General features: G+C 53.4%; 5 protein-coding genes across 5 annotated transcripts; all 5 read right to left on the minus strand.

Moving 5' to 3' along the window:
- Positions 1–71: 71 nt before the first annotated feature.
- On the minus strand, positions 72–3,214 carry BDV59DRAFT_171853 (putative transcription factor (Snd1/p100)). Its single transcript, XM_073688628.1, has 2 exons — positions 2,917–3,214; positions 72–2,702 (listed from the first exon to the last, which is right to left on the minus strand). The coding sequence occupies exons 1-2, from the start codon at positions 3,052–3,054 to the stop codon at positions 186–188; spliced, it is 2,655 nt and encodes an 884-aa protein (XP_073550787.1). The 5' UTR covers positions 3,055–3,214; the 3' UTR covers positions 72–185.
- Positions 3,215–3,219: 5 nt separating this feature from the next.
- On the minus strand, positions 3,220–4,634 carry sod1 (superoxide dismutase SOD1). The gene is made up of 5 exons (XM_073688629.1): positions 4,531–4,634; positions 3,957–4,136; positions 3,754–3,905; positions 3,602–3,698; positions 3,220–3,545 (listed from the first exon to the last, which is right to left on the minus strand). The coding sequence occupies exons 1-5, from the start codon at positions 4,541–4,543 to the stop codon at positions 3,523–3,525; spliced, it is 465 nt and encodes a 154-aa protein (XP_073550788.1). The 5' UTR covers positions 4,544–4,634; the 3' UTR covers positions 3,220–3,522.
- A 208-nt stretch (positions 4,635–4,842) lies between these two features.
- On the minus strand, positions 4,843–6,706 carry BDV59DRAFT_171858 (sedoheptulose-7-phosphate:D-glyceraldehyde-3-phosphate transaldolase TAL1). The gene is made up of 6 exons (XM_073688630.1): positions 6,475–6,706; positions 6,401–6,419; positions 6,320–6,331; positions 6,136–6,254; positions 5,911–6,075; positions 4,843–5,855 (listed from the first exon to the last, which is right to left on the minus strand). Exons 1-6 carry the CDS (start codon positions 6,511–6,513, stop codon positions 5,235–5,237), a joined length of 975 nt encoding a protein of 324 aa, XP_073550789.1. The 5' UTR covers positions 6,514–6,706; the 3' UTR covers positions 4,843–5,234.
- Positions 6,572–7,478, minus strand: BDV59DRAFT_126484 (uncharacterized protein). The gene is made up of 2 exons (XM_073686897.1): positions 7,475–7,478; positions 6,572–7,413 (listed from the first exon to the last, which is right to left on the minus strand). The coding sequence occupies exon 2, from the start codon at positions 7,203–7,205 to the stop codon at positions 6,744–6,746; it is 462 nt and encodes a 153-aa protein (XP_073550790.1). The 5' UTR covers positions 7,206–7,413; positions 7,475–7,478; the 3' UTR covers positions 6,572–6,743.
- BDV59DRAFT_126373 (Beige/BEACH domain protein) lies at positions 7,295–15,467 on the minus strand. Its single transcript, XM_073686895.1, has 8 exons — positions 12,803–15,467; positions 12,380–12,738; positions 8,542–12,331; positions 8,323–8,477; positions 7,966–8,271; positions 7,694–7,906; positions 7,475–7,639; positions 7,295–7,413 (listed from the first exon to the last, which is right to left on the minus strand). The coding sequence occupies exons 1-8, from the start codon at positions 15,351–15,353 to the stop codon at positions 7,384–7,386; spliced, it is 7,569 nt and encodes a 2,522-aa protein (XP_073550791.1). The 5' UTR covers positions 15,354–15,467; the 3' UTR covers positions 7,295–7,383.
- Positions 15,468–16,225: the final 758 nt, after the last annotated feature.

A 16,225-nucleotide genomic window follows, 5' to 3' on the forward strand; every position in this document is an offset into this window, starting at 1 on the left:
CTGCCGATCGAAATTTCCATCGGCTGACTCACCCGATCCCCATAACTATACATTCACAATCAATCAATCAATATTTATGCAATCTCGCTGTTTGTCTCATTACCACCCGTTGGGAATCAATAATGAAATAGAATAAACAAATATCTGTACAAACAAATTCCAATTTCTTTTCACTCCTATCCGATTCAATCCTCAGTCAGATCGCCGTATTCCCACATTCCCCGTCGCTCCTGCTTGGCCTCATCCTCCAGGCCACGCAGATGTGACAAGGTCTCAGACGCGGACCGCTCCCAGGCCTTCAGCTTGCGGGGCACCATTGCGAGTCCCTCGCGGATGATCTCGGCGTTGATGCTGTGATCCAGGTTCTTCGACTCTGACGGATCCAGGAGGGTGATGTGCATGGTGCCTTCGGGGGACACGTAGTCCACGTTGGCCACCAGCTCGCGGCCGTAGGTCTGCTCCTCGACGAATGCGACGGCATCCTGCAGGTAGTCCGGCGATACCGGGAACTGAATTAAAGACAGGACAGCATCGGTCGCCTGGGGGCGCAGCTTCTGCGTCGAGAACTGGGGTTGGGTCAAGGGCCGCAGGCGAGACCAGGGCAGAACTTCCGAGTTACCAAAGTCGATGTACGTCACCTCCGCCTGGCTGTTGTCGCGATCGTTGCGACGCACCTTGGCACGGTACCAGTCATTGTCCTCAGTGAACTTGGCGGCGACAAATTCTCCCACCTTAGGAGGACCTGGCAGGGGGGTGTCGTTGGCCTTGTTGAGGTGGAACGAGCGGAAGGCATTCATCAGCTCTGTCAGCGCAGAGGTGCCTGTACCGATCTGTTGGAACTTCACGCGACCCGTGCTGGGGTCCACGTAGGTGACCATCACATCGCGATAGTCCTTGCCCCGCTGAGCAGCTTCGCTTTCCGCACCGTTGTTTCCGTTGACAGCCTCGCTCTCCTCCTCCTGGACCTCCTTGCTGGGGTCCCAATCGTGCCAGAGTCCCTTGCGCGCTTCCTTGGCTCTCTGTTCGGCGGCGAAGTATTCCGTGGCGTGTCCCGACTGCTCAGCCGAGTAGGCATGGACTGTAGCCAAACCTTCCTCAAGGAGGACCTTGGTGAAATTCTCCTTGTTCACATAGAGCGTACCGATGAAACCGCCAACCTTGTCGATGGTCTCGACATCGATCTCGACATCACGCTGCATGCAGCGCCGGTTGGCGAGATCGTGGGCCTCCTGACCGAAAGGCTCGGACGCCTCGCCGGGGTTACGGGCAGAGCGCGGAGCACGGATACCAGACAAGACGAGGGTCAACTTTGCGTTCTCACGGGGCACGAGAACGGTGAAGCGAGAACCCGACTTGACAAAGTCCACTATGGCAGGGACGCGTTTCTGACGCTGAAGAATGGAGACCTCCATCTTGGCCTTCTGCACACTCTCAGAGTAATCCTGGTACTGCTTCTGCTTCGGTGGCTTGGGAGACCACATTCCCTTGCCGTCCTTCTGGGCGTCGGCCTCAGCGATCAGCAAACTGTCGTAGTCAGGAGAGCGGTCGTCGTCGTCCTGGCGGTGACGGATCACGGAGGCATAGCCGGCCTCCACCAAAGCAAGGGCAATGTTAGTGTTCCCGGACATGACTGTCGCAACATCTCTCTCCTCGTAACCCTCTGTGGCGGGCTTCTTCCCGTTGACGATGACCTTGACGTGCTTTCCAATGAGTCTCTTGCGGACAAACTCTCTGGCATCAGCAGCAAACGGAGCCTGCTTGGGGTCGGAAGGCTTGGGCTGACGAACGCTGCTCAGACTGATCTTCTTTTCCTGGCCGGCCTTGTTGCGCAAGAACAGCGTATCCGCATTCAGTACACGGCTGACGGTGTAGTCTTCGACGGCCCCGCCTGCAGGACCCTTGGGAGCTACCAGCCCCGTAAAGATGCCCTTCCGGGCATCTTTAGCAGCCTTCTCCGCGCGGCGGAAGGTCACCATGTTGGCGCCCAAAAGGGGAGTGTGGAGGTCGTGGCAACGGGCCAGACCGGCTTCGAGAAGGAACTTAGCAACATTGCCGTTGGGGTGAAGGACCGTGGCGATCAGCTGGCCCTGTGGCGTGACACCAAGCAGAGAGACTTGAACCTTGCGTTGCAGAATGCGGGATTCAACGAATTGCTGCGCCTCGTCGCCGTATGGCTCTGCAGGCTGTTCCTTGCCGTCGGCGTTCACCCGTTTGCTGGCAGGGGCTCGCACACCCGCAAGCGCGGCGACGACCTGGAGATGCTCGTGGGGCGTCAGCAGCAAACGCAGGACCAAACGGTCGCCGTTCAACACCCGCTCGACGATACCCTCGAGGTCCTTCGATTGATACTCATCTACCAGGGCCTTGGCGTCGGACAGCTCGTAGGTGGTCTCCGTCCGACCCTTCTCGGTTCCAGCCCAGACGCCTTTGCCCTCCGTTCTGGCATGGTCCTCCAACGCGCGGAGTCGTTCGAGATATGCGGCGGTCTCTTCGGATTCGTCGGCGCGCTTGCCAGCTTCCTCACGGACACGGGTCCAGCCCTCCTGGACGCTGATATCGGGCAATTGGACGTCGAAGGTAGGGAGCTTGATCGTACCGTAGTCACGTTTGGCGCCAGTGGGGATGGTGTAGAGGATGTTGAAGTTCACGACCTTTCCTACCAGGAGTTCACGGAGGAATTCGCGGGATTGGAAGGAGTAGGGCTGGGGAGGGTTAGTCAGGAGACGAACACAGAATAGAAGGATGGATTCAATTGGGGCACAGTTGAACAGGGGGTCATCGTAGACAAAAGGAGGGGTAAAGGTGAGGTATGAGTGACATAATTCGCAGGGGAATGGAGCTCTCGATAGAGGCCACCTATCCCGAGTGGGCGTCACATGTTGAAAGGGAAGAAGGCACAGGAAGGGGAAAACAGACCTCTTCCTCCTCCCGACGGAGACGGGGAGCAGAGACATAGGCCAGACTGAGGATGCGTTCCTGGGCTGGATTGGAGATGTGCGACAGGACGACAGTGTCGCCGGACAGGACAGATTTCACACGAGCTTCCAGAGGCATGCTGGGAAGCGGTCCAAGAAAAGGGGAGAGGGACAAACGATGGACGAATGGAGTGAACACCCAGTGCGAAGGGGATTGATGGAGAGAGGGTCCGGAACAAACAGGGAGAGTCAAACGGAAGAGCGAGCAGAGAGAAAGAGAGAGAGACTGGAGGTGAATGAGATGGAGAAGTTGGAATGTTCGATGGCGGCAGAAGAAACGTGGTACAACTCGGGCTGGTGTGGGGGAGCCAATCAGAGACGCATATTTCTCACCGCTCAGAGCTCCCCTTCACCACTACAGAACCAAACAGAACCAAACCCAACCGGTGTGTATCATCAACATGTTCATCATTCTTATACATTATCTAGATCAGAATCCACAGACAATTTTAGGGTACGGCTAGTCTTCCGCGAACTTTTCAAACCATTATGGCCCTGACCTAGCAATTTCCCTCCCGAAGCGGGATACAGGTATTAAAGAATGACCTTAAGCGGCAATACCGATGACACCTGGACATAATCAGTTCCACTCCGATGCATCTACTTAAAAAAACAACAGCACTTACCGCAGGCAGGGCGGGCACCAGCGTTGCCGGTCTTCTTGGACTCCTCGTTGCCACCACGGCCGAGGTCATCAGTACCGGCGTGGACGACGAGAGTGCGCTAGCGATTGTCAGCGGACTTTGCAGCTAAACAAAACAGATACAGCAGAACTTACGCCCAGGACGCTCTCGGCACCAATCAGCTTGACAAGCTTGTCCTGCTTGGAGCCAACGGCGTTGCCCTCAGCGTCGGTCTTGAAGTTACCGAGGTCACCGACGTGGCGCACTTCATCGTCGGGGGCACCGTGGGTCTTGGAGAAGGGGTTGACTGTACAGTCAGGGTGAGAAAGAATTCATTCGGCACCGATGGAGAGCTTACAGTGAGGGCCGGCGGAGGTGCAGCCGTTGGTGTTGTCACCGAACTGGTGAACGTGGAAACCACGCTCAGCGTTGGGGTCGTTGCCGGTGATGTTCCAGGAGACGGTGGTGAGAGCGTTGGCATCGGCCTGCTCGAAGGTGACAGTGCCGGTGACCTTGGAGTCACCACGGACGACAGCGACTGCGGGAATGGTCAGAACACGTCATGGAAGATCGATCGCGGAGAAGATTTCCAGAAGCTTGACGGCTGGAATAAGGTTCTGAAGGTGATAAGGTGATGGGACCACGACGAACCCAACCACCACCGCCACCAAGCTCAAAGAGGCAAAACCACAACAGCCCACGATGAGAGCTTTCCCCAGGGTTCTCGATCGGAGGGAGCTTCTCCAGTTGCAGGCTGGCACGGAACAGCGGTGATAGGTCAGACGCCCAGGGGGTGGGAGAGGGGTTGAATCACAAGGTGCTCAAATGTGCTCACTCAAGGTCCTCCGGCCACGGTCGATCGTGGACCCCTGGGGAGCAGAGCCAATAACACGAGAGGAAGGATATCAGATCTAGAGAGATGTCCTACTTACCAGCCTTGACCATTTTGAATGTAGATGAGGAGTTCTGGGGAAGAATAGGAAGATGGATTGACAGAGAGGAGATGAGGCAGAGGAGAGATTATGACGAAGGAGGGGGAAGAGGAGAGAACCCGAGAATATATTGGCGTTAGACGAGAGAACGAGGGGTTGTTACGCTGCCATACCATTGTTACCGCCTCCGGGGCTGGGGGAGAGACGACAGAAGTGTCATGACGGCGTATGCATCCCCCACTCTGGCGGGGCAGCCGGAATGACGTTTGTCGGGTGTTGGGCGTCGTGCTCCGGCGATTCCTACGCAATCATTACCAGAACTATTCCAGGCCGTCCGTTTTGAGTCTATCTGTCTGGACTCCTTAAAAGCACGTACAACATACACTGCACCTCGATGATAGACCTGAGATTAGGGAAATGCCATCGAAACTCCAAGCTCCAAGCTCCACCTCGGTTAGGAGCTCCCGAGCACAGTCCCGATGAAGTCATCCAATTCCCGTGATAGACTCCGATCTATCCCACCCTACCTACACCCTACCTATGTATGACAAATTACATGAACGGTCGTGCAAATTCAATCATGATTCGTATCTACCTAACCGATTTTTCATATCGCCAATCTTACATAGGAAAAGAACTAGAGGGAATTTTCATCATGAACCAAACGAATCAACCAAACACAACGGTGAGTCCCAGTCTCCCGTCTATGCCTGGATCTTCTGCTTGAGCAGGTCCTTGAGGGTGACCGCGTCAGCGGCGAACTTGGAGATACCCTCCCGGAGCTTCTCCACGGCCATGGCCTCCTCGTTGAAGTCAAAGCGGAACAGAGCCTCGTCATTGATGTAGCTGCGCTTGGCGATATCCTGAGAAGCGGCGGCCGAAGCATCGAGCTTCTTGGGCACAGCAGCGGTCGAGTTGTACAGGTCCTCGAGGAGGTTGGGGGAGATGGTCAGGTAGTCGCAGCCGGCCAGCTCGGTGATCTCGCCAGTGTTACGGAACGAGGCACCCATGACGATGGTCTTGTAGCCGTACTTCTTGTAGTAGTTGAAGATGGCCTGCACGGACTTGACACCGGGGTCCTCCTGGGCGGTGTAGTCGCGCTTGTGGGCGGCCTTGTACCAGTCCAGGATACGGCCGACGAAGGGCGAGATGAGGTAGGCACCGGCTTCAGCGGCGGCGATGGCCTGGACGCTCGAGAACATGAGGGTCAGGTTGCAGTTGACACCGTGCTTAGACTGGAGGACCTGGGCGGCCTTGATACCCTCCCAGGTGGAGGCGATCTTGATGAGGATGCGGTCCTTGGAGATACCGATCTCCTCGTAGAGCTATGATGGGGTCTGTTAGCCACATCCCGAATGGGAATCTCGTTTGCCACCATACCTTGATGATGTGAAGGGCCTTGTCGATGGAGGCCTGGGTGTCGAAAGAGAAGCGAGCATCCACCTCGGTGGAGACCTTTCCGGGGATGATCTTCAGGATCTCCTTGCCGAACTCAACAAGGAGACGGTCCAGGGTGGCATCGACCTGCTCATCGACAGTCTTGCCCTGTTGTCCGACAGTTGTCAATCATCACACTCCAAGTTTCCCGCGGGTAAGGGGACGTACGTTCTGCTTGCCGTAGGCGACGGCGGCATCGATGAGGGCGGCGTACTCGGGCTTCTTGGAAGCGGCCAGGATCAGGGAGGGGTTTGTGGTGGCATCCTGAGGCTTGTACTTGCCGATAGCTGGGATATGTTAGCGTCTGCTATTTTTTCGTGATACCTGCAAGGGAGGGGCGGGGCACACATACTGGCAAAGTCACCTTGACACGATCGACGGTCAGCCAGACGGGTCGTCTACAATGATTGCACGGTGGCAAACGTGGACTTACCAGAGTCACAGACGACAACCTAGAGCAAGTCAGTAAGGGTATCTTGGGATAAGTCTTGGGAACACGGGACTTACGGTGCCAGAGGCCTTGAGCTGCTCGAGAGAGGAAGACATGATGGATGATATGAGGGTATGAGAAGGGGAGGTTAGATCAAGGTAGGATATAGATAGACAGAAAGATGGATGATAGAAGGAAGAGAGAAGAATTGACGTCGGGGATGGAAAGGTAATTAAAAGGAGACGACGTGGCGATCGAAGCCGGAAGAAGCATTGAAGAGGAGGAATGAGGGGAGGTCGAGGTGGGATGGTGGGGCGAATGACGCTATGTCTTCTTCGGCGGCCTCTCAACCAGCAGCTACCTTAGTATCCTCCCGATAGTATTTCCCATACACCGTACGTCCATATACTCCTGCAGGCATCTTTCTATCTCCTTTCAGCTCGATTCCTGTATCTGCTATCTCTTCTCGTCCCTCGATCTTCTTCTCTCCCCCTTCCCCTGTTGTCTTCAGCTCCCTCTCGTTCCGTGGTTCCCCCGGTCCAGTGTGCTCCGGCAACCCCGAATCCACTTTTACCTGCATCGGACTAATCAGATCCGTATAATAACCGGTGTTTCTTCTTGTTCTCTCACCGGGCAACTCGCCTAGGATGCTGGACCTCGTAGCGAGGTACAAAATAGTATCAGACAATGCATAAACAAACACACCCTCAAGCCTACCTCTACGCCGACGATTGGGTCTATGGATAAAACCTATTTCTATATTCATGAACACGAGTCCCGCTAGACATTCCCTTTTTATCCTGCCCATACTCCCCAGGACATCAAATCAGGCAGGTTCGATCAAACCCCTCCGTCCCACCGGACTTGGTCCCCTTCCGATTTAGGACATCCTAACCGCCACGCTTTCCTCTCACGTCCTCTACTCCATACTATACTGCGGAGTACTCCATCGCTTTGGAAAGTAAGGCGTCCTCCGAAATCCATCATCATCGGCGCTGCACACAACTCCATTCGTACTACAGAACCCGTCAGCCTCGTCGCAAAAGCATTCCTCTCCCCAAAGCAAAAAATACTCACCACTCGGCCCGCTTCATCCCCCGTGTACACCACATGCGGAAGTGCCAGAATACAACTGATACCCGCGGAGATGTTTGCCCCGTTGTCCCGGCTATTGTCGATGTGATGGAGTTGGCGAATCAACTCCAGCTCAAACCGGCCGTGGCGTATGATCTTGCTCCAAATCTAGATATTCGTAAGCCTCATGATCAGTCCGTTCTGAGAACTCCGCGCACTCACGTTGACGACACCTCTCCGGTGGCCGGTGAAGAGCAGTTCACGCTCCTGCCACTCATTGTTCACCCCCTCGTAGAACACACACGAGATGATCTGATCGTCCGCAGAGTCGCACACGGCCTGGTCTAACAGGAGCGCTCCGTTCAGTGTAAACAGGCTGATGCGGTTGCCTCGGCAAACCATGACCTCGCCCGTCACATCGTTGATTCGAGCACACTAGACACATCAGTACAGAACGCGAAAAATTGTAAGGATCAAACATGGCTGTGGCTTACATCCACTGGTCCTTGTGACGAGAGTTCGCGGACGAAACATTGCCGGTTGAGATCCCACAGCAGGATCTGGCCATCCGTCGATGCCGATAGAAGAGCACTGAAAGACCGTGACACTGCCAATACGCTCACGGGAGATCGATGACCGAACAGGGATCCGGCCGGCTGTAAATCCACCGACTTGCTGGTGGAAGTAAAGAGCCATGTAGACACCGTACAGTCGGTCCCGGAAGTCACCAACGTCCGGGAATCGGCGAAAATTGCGCCTGATAATTGACCAATATGCAGATGCTCATAGTGACCCAAAAGCTGGGGGAGTAAGTACTTTGTCTCATCAAATCGGGGGCATACTAGCCGTACCTTTCGGTTATCCGCCGAGTAGAACCGGACGCTCCCATCAAAGAATCCCCATTCCATATACTTGTCGTATGTCGGTGGAATGTTCAGTCTGAGCGGGGCGGCACATAACAGGCGATCGTGCCTCATCGACAACGAAGTGACTTGTTCACCAATATCTACCATTATATTAGCTCAGATGCACATCTGAAGGCCGGTGTGAAAATGCAAGGTGCTCCTTACCCAGGAGCGAGAGAGGGAGCTGAGTGAGCGACTCAGCGAGTCGATCCAATCTCGGTACCCTGTACCGTATATCTTCCCTCTGCGGGTGAGGCCGGTTGAAGATCTGATGCGGCGTCTGTCCAAAGTTGTGTATAATACCGATCGTAGCTAAACGTTCCACGGGGTCATCGATGGTATCGACATCCTTGGCGCCTTGGTATGAGAGATGATGGAAGACATTAACTGCCTCAACAGCCGCCTCGCCTTTCTGCTTGCAACCAAACACAAGGTCAATCCAGTGGTGTAGATTCTGCGTCACGTACGGGCTTTCTAAGGCTTCGCGATGTTTGGCGATGAATACCTTCGGATCACCCTTGGCCCACGGTGGAAGCTCAACCGAATCAATTGCGGTAGTCATATTCTGAAGGAACCCAAAATCATATCGATTCGAGTTAACCAGGAACTCCGGCAGATAGAAGAATTCGGGAATCAATTCTCTGACATCCGACATGTTTCCGCGCGAGGCCGACTCCCATGCCTTTGCGATAGAATAGAAGAGACGATCTGCATGGTCAAAGGTGCCTCCCTGCAAAAGTAGATACGACTTGACGAACGGCTGGAGTCGGATCAGATAGGAGCTGACGATCATGGCAGATGAGTAGTGAGTGCCGTAGTGGAATGGAGGGGAGTCACCCGCTCCCATCTCTGCAAAGGCATTGTATCGTTCTCGAAGCTCGGCTTCCCGCTCGGGTGTCTGACAACCCATAGGTCGTGATAAGTCACGGAACGTTTTCGGGTTAGTCAGGTCCAATTCATCACTCGTGTAATCGGCAAGGACCCATGGAAAGACCGGATATTGCGTCAGATCATTGAATGTCCTACCTGCCAGCGTGTTTATCAACATCAGATAATGGAAATTGGAGATTTCGCCTTTGACCCATTTTCGTGTCGCAGGATGGGCTGGGGAATGTCCGAAGACACTGGCAAACTTGGATCCTAAGGACTGGGGAGCGTCTTCCGGACTACGTAGTGTCTCGAATCGCCAGACATCTTCGGGCCGCGAATGGCCGACACTCCCAGTGACCTGTGGTGCCTTGTTTGCAAGCTGACTCGACAAGTTGTCCCGGGCTCGCGAGGATATCAACGTTAGCAGATAGCTTGTCCCGTCGGTGAAGAAGATCTCCAGTGCCACGTCTCGGAACAAGAATCGCCTCTTAGAGACACTGATCAAGTCAGCCCACTTCCAACTCCTAGTCTCGTGCTCCTGTGTCCTGCGTTCATTGGACTCTCTGCCAGTAATCATGCGTACATATGGGTCTCGTTCCTCGGGGGGCGCTTGCCAAACATTGACAATTTCCCCGTCCGATCTCTGGAAGAAGTTATCCAGGATGTAGATGTTGTCTTTCCCAAGAATTAGGAGACCCTCCGTTGCCTCTAACCCAATGATCCGGGACATGTTGCATACACTGTCAACCTGGTCACCACGGTGCAGACTCCGCATGACCTTTCTGTTTTTGTCCTCGTAGTCTTCAAAGTCTACTTTGGGATCATCAATCATCTCGAAGCTCTCCTCAAGCATACTGCGACTGTCTGGGCGGATCTCCTGTGCATTGTCGGGAATGTCAGCGTTTGGCGCAGTAGGTGTCAGGCCAACAGGGTCACCCGCAGATGACGATGAAGCAAGTTGCGTATCGATCTTCATTGCCGGGGGTTCCGACGCTTTTCTTTTGGGCTGGTAGTCCTGTCGTTCACCGGAATCATCTGGAACGATGCGCAAACGCATGCGACTTCGGCCTTCAGTCTGGTCGAGAACCCATTTTTTCTCTTTGTTTTCCGCCAAAATACCACCGGAGCGACGGAGGTCCATGGTCAAATGGGACAGCGCTGTCCACATGAACGCGGAATTATCCTGTTGGTCTTGAAGGGCTCTTTGGAGCTTCAGAAACTCAGAGGCGGATATATTCGACACCCAGTGATGCCAAGTGGCTTCGTGTTTGCGCAACACTTCTTCGCCTAGTTCTTCGGTCTGTCTCCATTGCTTCAGCCTTTCCTTCCGCTTGGTGATCCGACTCCGAGAGTTAGTTTCAATATTCGTGTTTTCCTCTTGCACGAAACTCTCCCAGGTCTTGGACAGAATGCCGAAAAACAGGATATTCAGGTCCTCCGATTGCTGGTCCACCCATTGCAGGAATGCCTCATCTTCCATACTGACAAGGCTTTCAAACCCTCCCTGGAGGCGCTGCTGCAAGGGAACAGTAGCTTTCCCTAGAATTGAAGACATCTCAACAGGCTTCTGCACTAGAAGAACCCGGAAAAGGCTGGCGGCCGCAAGGCGGATATTTCCATCTTTGTCGATTAATTTCGTGTAGAGGAGGTAGCATAATAGTTGAAGGTAGTCGGGCTGAGCTTCATCGGGATTGAGGAGAACCACCTGCCAATAAGACAGACGACTCAAGAAAGCAATCGCCTCGCTGTCTTCGACTTCGGATAGTTGGAGCAGGACCATACGGAACACAACAGACCGAATTGTGGCAACCGTTTGACTGCAAAGCCTTATGCTCTTGAGACGCGATACCTCGGGCCTCTGAAGATATTCCAGGATGGTTCCGGTAAATTCGAGGCTCGCAGTAGCGCCATCAACGAACCAGCCTTCATACACAGCTTCTGCTAGGTGGGTGGTAAACCGCCCGAGGTTTGTGAGTACCCGCGGCTCTGACAGAAGTTCGATCTTTGAGAAGAGAACTTCTTTCAGTACGGAGAGCAGACTTCTAAGCACCCATGAATTAAAGTATGCCTGTTGTTCTGGGAAGCTCGGTGGCGTCCTTAGATAGATTCCCAGACCAGAGAAATCTTTCCGTTCGAGCAGCTGTTCGGAAAACACCAGGAGAACCAAATTCAAGATACTCGTGATGAGTGGATACTGGGTAGACCCAGGGTTTTCAATCTCGTTCGGATTGAACGCGTGGCGTATGCGCGCAGTGGATGGAGAATTACTGCCCCCGTCAGAGGAAACCAAGATGAATGAGGACCTTCGGCCAAGGGAATCCCCTCGGTCATCTTGAGGCCCCGGTTGTTCCACCATGGTGGTTCTTAGCTCTGTTGGTTTGCTTGACCGTGGGCGGATGACCAGGTGCTGATCATCAAACTCAAGGCCACGACGTGACTGGGAGTTGATTTCAATTTCAGTGCCAACGGAATCAGAGCCAACCACCACAGGAAACACTACTGTAAGCAACCCTTGTACGTAATCTGGGCGCATTGCAAATTCGCGGAAGCTCTGAGATTTCACTTGAGCTCTGGCCAAGAAATCAATAACGGCAGACAGGAGTGACACTCCTTCAGAAGCCGAGTTGACGGGCACTTGTGAAGACATGGAAGACTTCGGGAGCTGGTGTAAGTGGTCGCGAAGCGCATCGGGATTTTGGTTGTCGACATCCAATGATTCGTCCGACAACACTGCTTTCTTCAACGCACTCTGCAGCATCCCAGTGAGCACTGGGAGCATTTCGGGGTACAGAACTTCCACGTTGCCATCAGAACAAAAGAGATCCAAAAGACTCATCTCATCAAATCGCCTATCAAGGATCATCTTTGCAATATCGGTGCCAAAGAATATGGAAAAACAGATTGGCCACAACGCAGGCACATTCCACCACCTCTTGAGGTAATGTCGCATGATTGTGTAGCCCCCGGACTTGTCGCCGAGCTTCTTGCTGTAGCTGCTTCCATGAGTGAAAATCAAGCGAGACAGGATCTTGGTTGCGAGAGTAACAACCTCAGGTTCATCTTCGCACATGAGGTATAGAAGCCACTTTGATAGGTCAGCGCTGATATCACCAACTGTGAGCTTGGGACCAACCTTGTTTGTCACAGCTTTTGCAAATTTCTTGATAGGCCCGAGGTCATGAGGATTACAAAGCAATGAGCAGTACATTCGAAGCATCTCCGTGGCCAGAATGGTGCTGGACACGAACTTCTTACCCGTATAACTTTGTTGGTTGAGCATGCTTGTATTGAATCGGAGACTCTTCTTTTTTTGTAGTCTGCTGGGCTCTTTTGGCTTGTGAATGGCGTAAGTAATGAAAAGGGCCAACGATCGAAGTAAGTCCGCTGACATGCTGCTCTCCATTATTGACTTGAATGCGTTTGTGAAGAGTCGTAGCGCTTCTAGCGTAAAGTCTTCTACCTTGAGGGCCTCGAGCAGCTTCTTGTTCACACCTGTCGATGGTCAGCGAGGGACAAACTCCACACATAAGCTAAGGGGTAGCCAGAGAGATCATACGCATTCGAGCAAGACGCTTTCCATTGAATCGTCGATAATTGCTTTCACTGGCAAAGGTACAGAACTGGGAATAATATAGATCGATGAGAGGTTGATCTCCCGATCTCCATATCTCCAGATCCACGAGCAATACGCGATAGGCCAAGGGGTTCGTGATAATTGACCGGTTGGGCTGTTCAAAGTCATAGCCAACAAACCCTAGAGTTAATCGAAGAATGTCAAGAGCCAAGGCAGACCGCTCTTCATGGCTAGAGCAAACGCCCGACGTTTTCGAAGCCGCGATTGAGGAGCCAGACGGGAACCCGAGCTTTTCGCGCAATAAAGCAGCAAGGATCCCGTAGCCATTTTCTTTCTCCATTGCCTCGCTGTTTCGCCAGCTATCTTGAACGGCCTCGTAGAGCGCAACTACCGCAAGTCGCGTGGCCTCGGCTGTTGTGGATGCGTGGATCAAACTCAGGTGCACCGCTGCACAACCCCCAATCCTCCAGCTCACATCATCCAAAGAATGCGGTACCGCGACCACAGGGTCACCGGTAAGCACTCCGATGCCGTGGGCCTGTGTCAAGGCATCATTGATTGCGGGAGTGGCTCCGTTAACTGCAACCGCATTGCCTCCAGCCTTTGTCAACTGATGTAAGTTTCTAGCGGCTTGTTTGGAAAGGCACTTGATGAGCCGAGACTCATCGATATTGTTACTATCGTCATCATCTAGAACCGCCAGAGGAGACACATTAATCAATATAGAGCCTTCGCGGATTAAGAGACTAGCTTTCCGACGAACAGCGGTGACGATATCGGACTGTTCTTCTTTACCAGGGTGCAAGTGCTCATTACGTAGGTTCAAGGACGCAGATGCTTTGTAGGTCTGAAAAGAGCCTAAACAATCTTGGAAGTTACCATAGTATCGAGGTCCAAGATTATAGAATACCGAAATCATATCGTCACTCAGAGCATCTTCCAGCAAAAGTGCGTTTGCCAATGACCATCGGGACATGGACACGCCTTTCCCAAGTTTCATGGCCAAATCTTGGGGGGTGCCGAAAAAGGCCTGCACTCGTGGTGCGCGGTTCGGTGTGGTTGCAACAGGTACGCAAGGATATTCAATCCTGGTCTGTTCCACAAATTCGCCATCTATAAATAACGACGCACGTGCATATGAGGGTGGCTTTGGCTTTTTGTGAACCACGCAGATGTGATACCACCGATTGGGCTCAAAGGCTATAGACTTGAATCGAACACTGGGGCGAGGACCACGTATTGACGACTGCAAAATGAAATTGCGAGTATCTTTTTCAAGGTACGCTAAGAGAAAGCAAGTCTGACTGGAGTCGAAGGCGCCGAAAATCGTTGTGTGCGTGGTGGGATCGAATTTATCAAATCGCGCCCATACAGCGAGAGTGTATCCAGCAGTGGTAGTAGGTGGGAATGGACGACCCATAGTCGAGAATTCAAGCGAGCAGAAGCCGTGCGTTGACAAGTCAAACTGTATCGACGGAGGTTCCTTGGACCGCTTCAGAACACTGACAAGGAAATGCAAAATCTTTGGTGAATCATGCGCCTTCCGATAAAGAGTCACAGCATCATCTAGATGACTGATGCCGTGGGCACAGAGAAGCTGTGCCAATTCCTGATAGAACAATCTCTCCGGCTCGGAACGATCCTCGGCAAACAGGATGGGTAGGATGAGTGAGAGAACACCTGTACCATGCAAGGTAGTAACATTCCGCTGGGACTGTGAAGCGAGCTGGCAGAGGCATGCTGGAAGAGCTAGCCTTTGTATTCTATGATCAGCCGTGGAGGACGAGGATTGCATCAACCATGCCCGCACGAACGGTCCCAAAAGTTCCGGTACCTCGACGGTTTCGGACGTTCCTATACACCGATCTACTTCCGCTTTAACATCATCGGAAGACACGTCCTGTATAGACTCATACTTCGTACTTAAGATGGTGAATATATTCGCGATCGTCTCCTGGCATAGGGCTGCAGCCAGCATGCCCCCATAAAATAGTTCCGTGTCGGCCTGGATGGCATCGACTTTCTTGGCCAGAATCGAGAAAGCTTCTTCCAGCGCGGATTCACCTCCCCCTATGACCCGACTGGCAAAGTGCCGCTTGTTCCCAAAGTGATCCTTCAATCCCTCAGCCAGAACCGCCAGTGTATCTTTGTGGAGTGCCAGCAGATATCTCCGTTCGTCCCTTGATGAATCGTGCGGTTCATAGGTATCGGCTATCTTCCGCAGTAAAGCCAGCAGTATATGAAAGCCATTGAGGTGACGGAAGGCTTCCTTGGCCTCTCTCGGGGGGTCATTGTCAATGAATGTGTGACGAAGACGGAGCAAACATTCTGTGGCCGTGAGGGCGGTCTGGGAGTTGAGGGTGTCCTCTTCGCAGATGAATTTCAAATCATCAACAACTGGGGATAATTCCGTGGTCGACCATTGGGATGACGACGATGGGGAGGCGGGCAGGACAGAGGTGGCCCGGTTCATTGCGGCGCTGAAGTTTAACCCCGAATCCCTATCTGATGGCCAGGGACCACCAGACACCATGAGCCAGCTCTTAGCGTGATTGCGAAGGCGGTCTGCATTGGTCTGCGTGAAGTGCGATTAGCTGCGGACCTCAGGGCTCAACCACGCACGGCCGGGCATGGGAGGGGGAGGGCGGACGTGAGGGGAGAGACGGATTGTCGGTAGGTCCGAAGATCAGCGATTGTCTGAAGGTACGGATATGTTTGGATGGGAACGGGTGTGATCGAGGGGTGTTGAGCTCCACCGGGGGTTAGAATGAGAGGTTGGAGCGGGGAGGTTGATCCAATGCGCTCTGAAGGGTCGAGCTGAGGGACAGCAGGACTTGAAGCTGACCGACCAACGTCACTTGAGGCTGTGCGGGAAAGCGGGGACGGTCGGAGCGGATGACTGTCCGGGTGGTATCAGGTGACCCGGCGATCACTCATTGGGCCGAACGGAGGAGGGTGTATCGATAAGCCTTATCTGCCCTGTATTTTTGTACTGACATTACTTACCGGGTACCGTCATCACGTAATCGAGGCGTCAGCCGAACAGGTCCTCATGCGGGCACGCGACTCTGCCTGTCCAGGGTGCCTGATAGTTGCCCTGTGGCGGGTTACATGGAATCCAGGTACGGGGAGGAAGCGTCAGTCGTACCTAGGTACCTCAGCTACAGCATCGGTTGGTGTCTACCTCGGATGCTTGGTAAGGACCTAAGGACCATCTGGGCAATGATTTTGGGGGTTGACACACCTACTTTCGGAATCCAAGCGTCCTATCTTTCATGCTAGTTGAATGCATCGGTCTCCACCGGATTTGCCTCTGATAGTCTGGTATTTCGGGGCTACTGTCATAACCGTACTGCCTCCAGCCCTCTTGAACACTACCTAGGAGGGACTCAGCTCCTAGACAGA

Source organism: Aspergillus ambiguus (genome assembly GCF_047715705.1).
Source record: "Aspergillus ambiguus strain CBS 117.58 unplaced genomic scaffold BDV59scaffold_5, whole genome shotgun sequence".
Lineage (NCBI taxonomy): Eukaryota > Fungi > Ascomycota > Eurotiomycetes > Eurotiales > Aspergillaceae > Aspergillus > Aspergillus ambiguus.

Coding starts and splice junctions, on each gene's coding strand:
- BDV59DRAFT_171853 (XM_073688628.1), bottom strand. CDS start 3,054: ATGCCTCTGGAAGCTCGTGTGAAATCTGTCCTGTCCGGCGACACTGTC. Junction 2,703..2,916: donor TCCGTCGGGAGGAGGAAGAG/GTCTGTTTTCCC, acceptor AACCCTCCCCAG/CCCTACTCCTTCCAATCCCG.
- sod1 (XM_073688629.1), bottom strand. Junction 3,699..3,753: donor GTGCCGAGAGCGTCCTGGGC/GTAAGTTCTGCT, acceptor GACAATCGCTAG/CGCACTCTCGTCGTCCACGC. Junction 3,546..3,601: donor TGGTGCCCGCCCTGCCTGCG/GTAAGTGCTGTT, acceptor GATTATGTCCAG/GTGTCATCGGTATTGCCGCT.
- BDV59DRAFT_171858 (XM_073688630.1), bottom strand. CDS start 6,513: ATGTCTTCCTCTCTCGAGCAGCTCAAGGCCTCTGGCACC. Junction 6,076..6,135: donor TCGCCTACGGCAAGCAGAAC/GTACGTCCCCTT, acceptor GTCGGACAACAG/GGCAAGACTGTCGATGAGCA. Junction 5,856..5,910: donor AGGCCCTTCACATCATCAAG/GTATGGTGGCAA, acceptor ACCCCATCATAG/CTCTACGAGGAGATCGGTAT.
- BDV59DRAFT_126484 (XM_073686897.1), bottom strand. CDS start 7,205: ATGGGCAGGATAAAAAGGGAATGTCTAGCGGGACTCGTGTTCATGAAT.
- BDV59DRAFT_126373 (XM_073686895.1), bottom strand. CDS start 15,353: ATGGTGTCTGGTGGTCCCTGGCCATCAGATAGGGATTCGGGGTTAAAC. Junction 12,332..12,379: donor CAAAAGCTGTGACAAACAAG/GTTGGTCCCAAG, acceptor GACCTATCAAAG/TGGCTTCTATACCTCATGTG. Junction 8,478..8,541: donor GCTCCCTCTCTCGCTCCTGG/GTAAGGAGCACC, acceptor ATATAATGGTAG/ATATTGGTGAACAAGTCACT.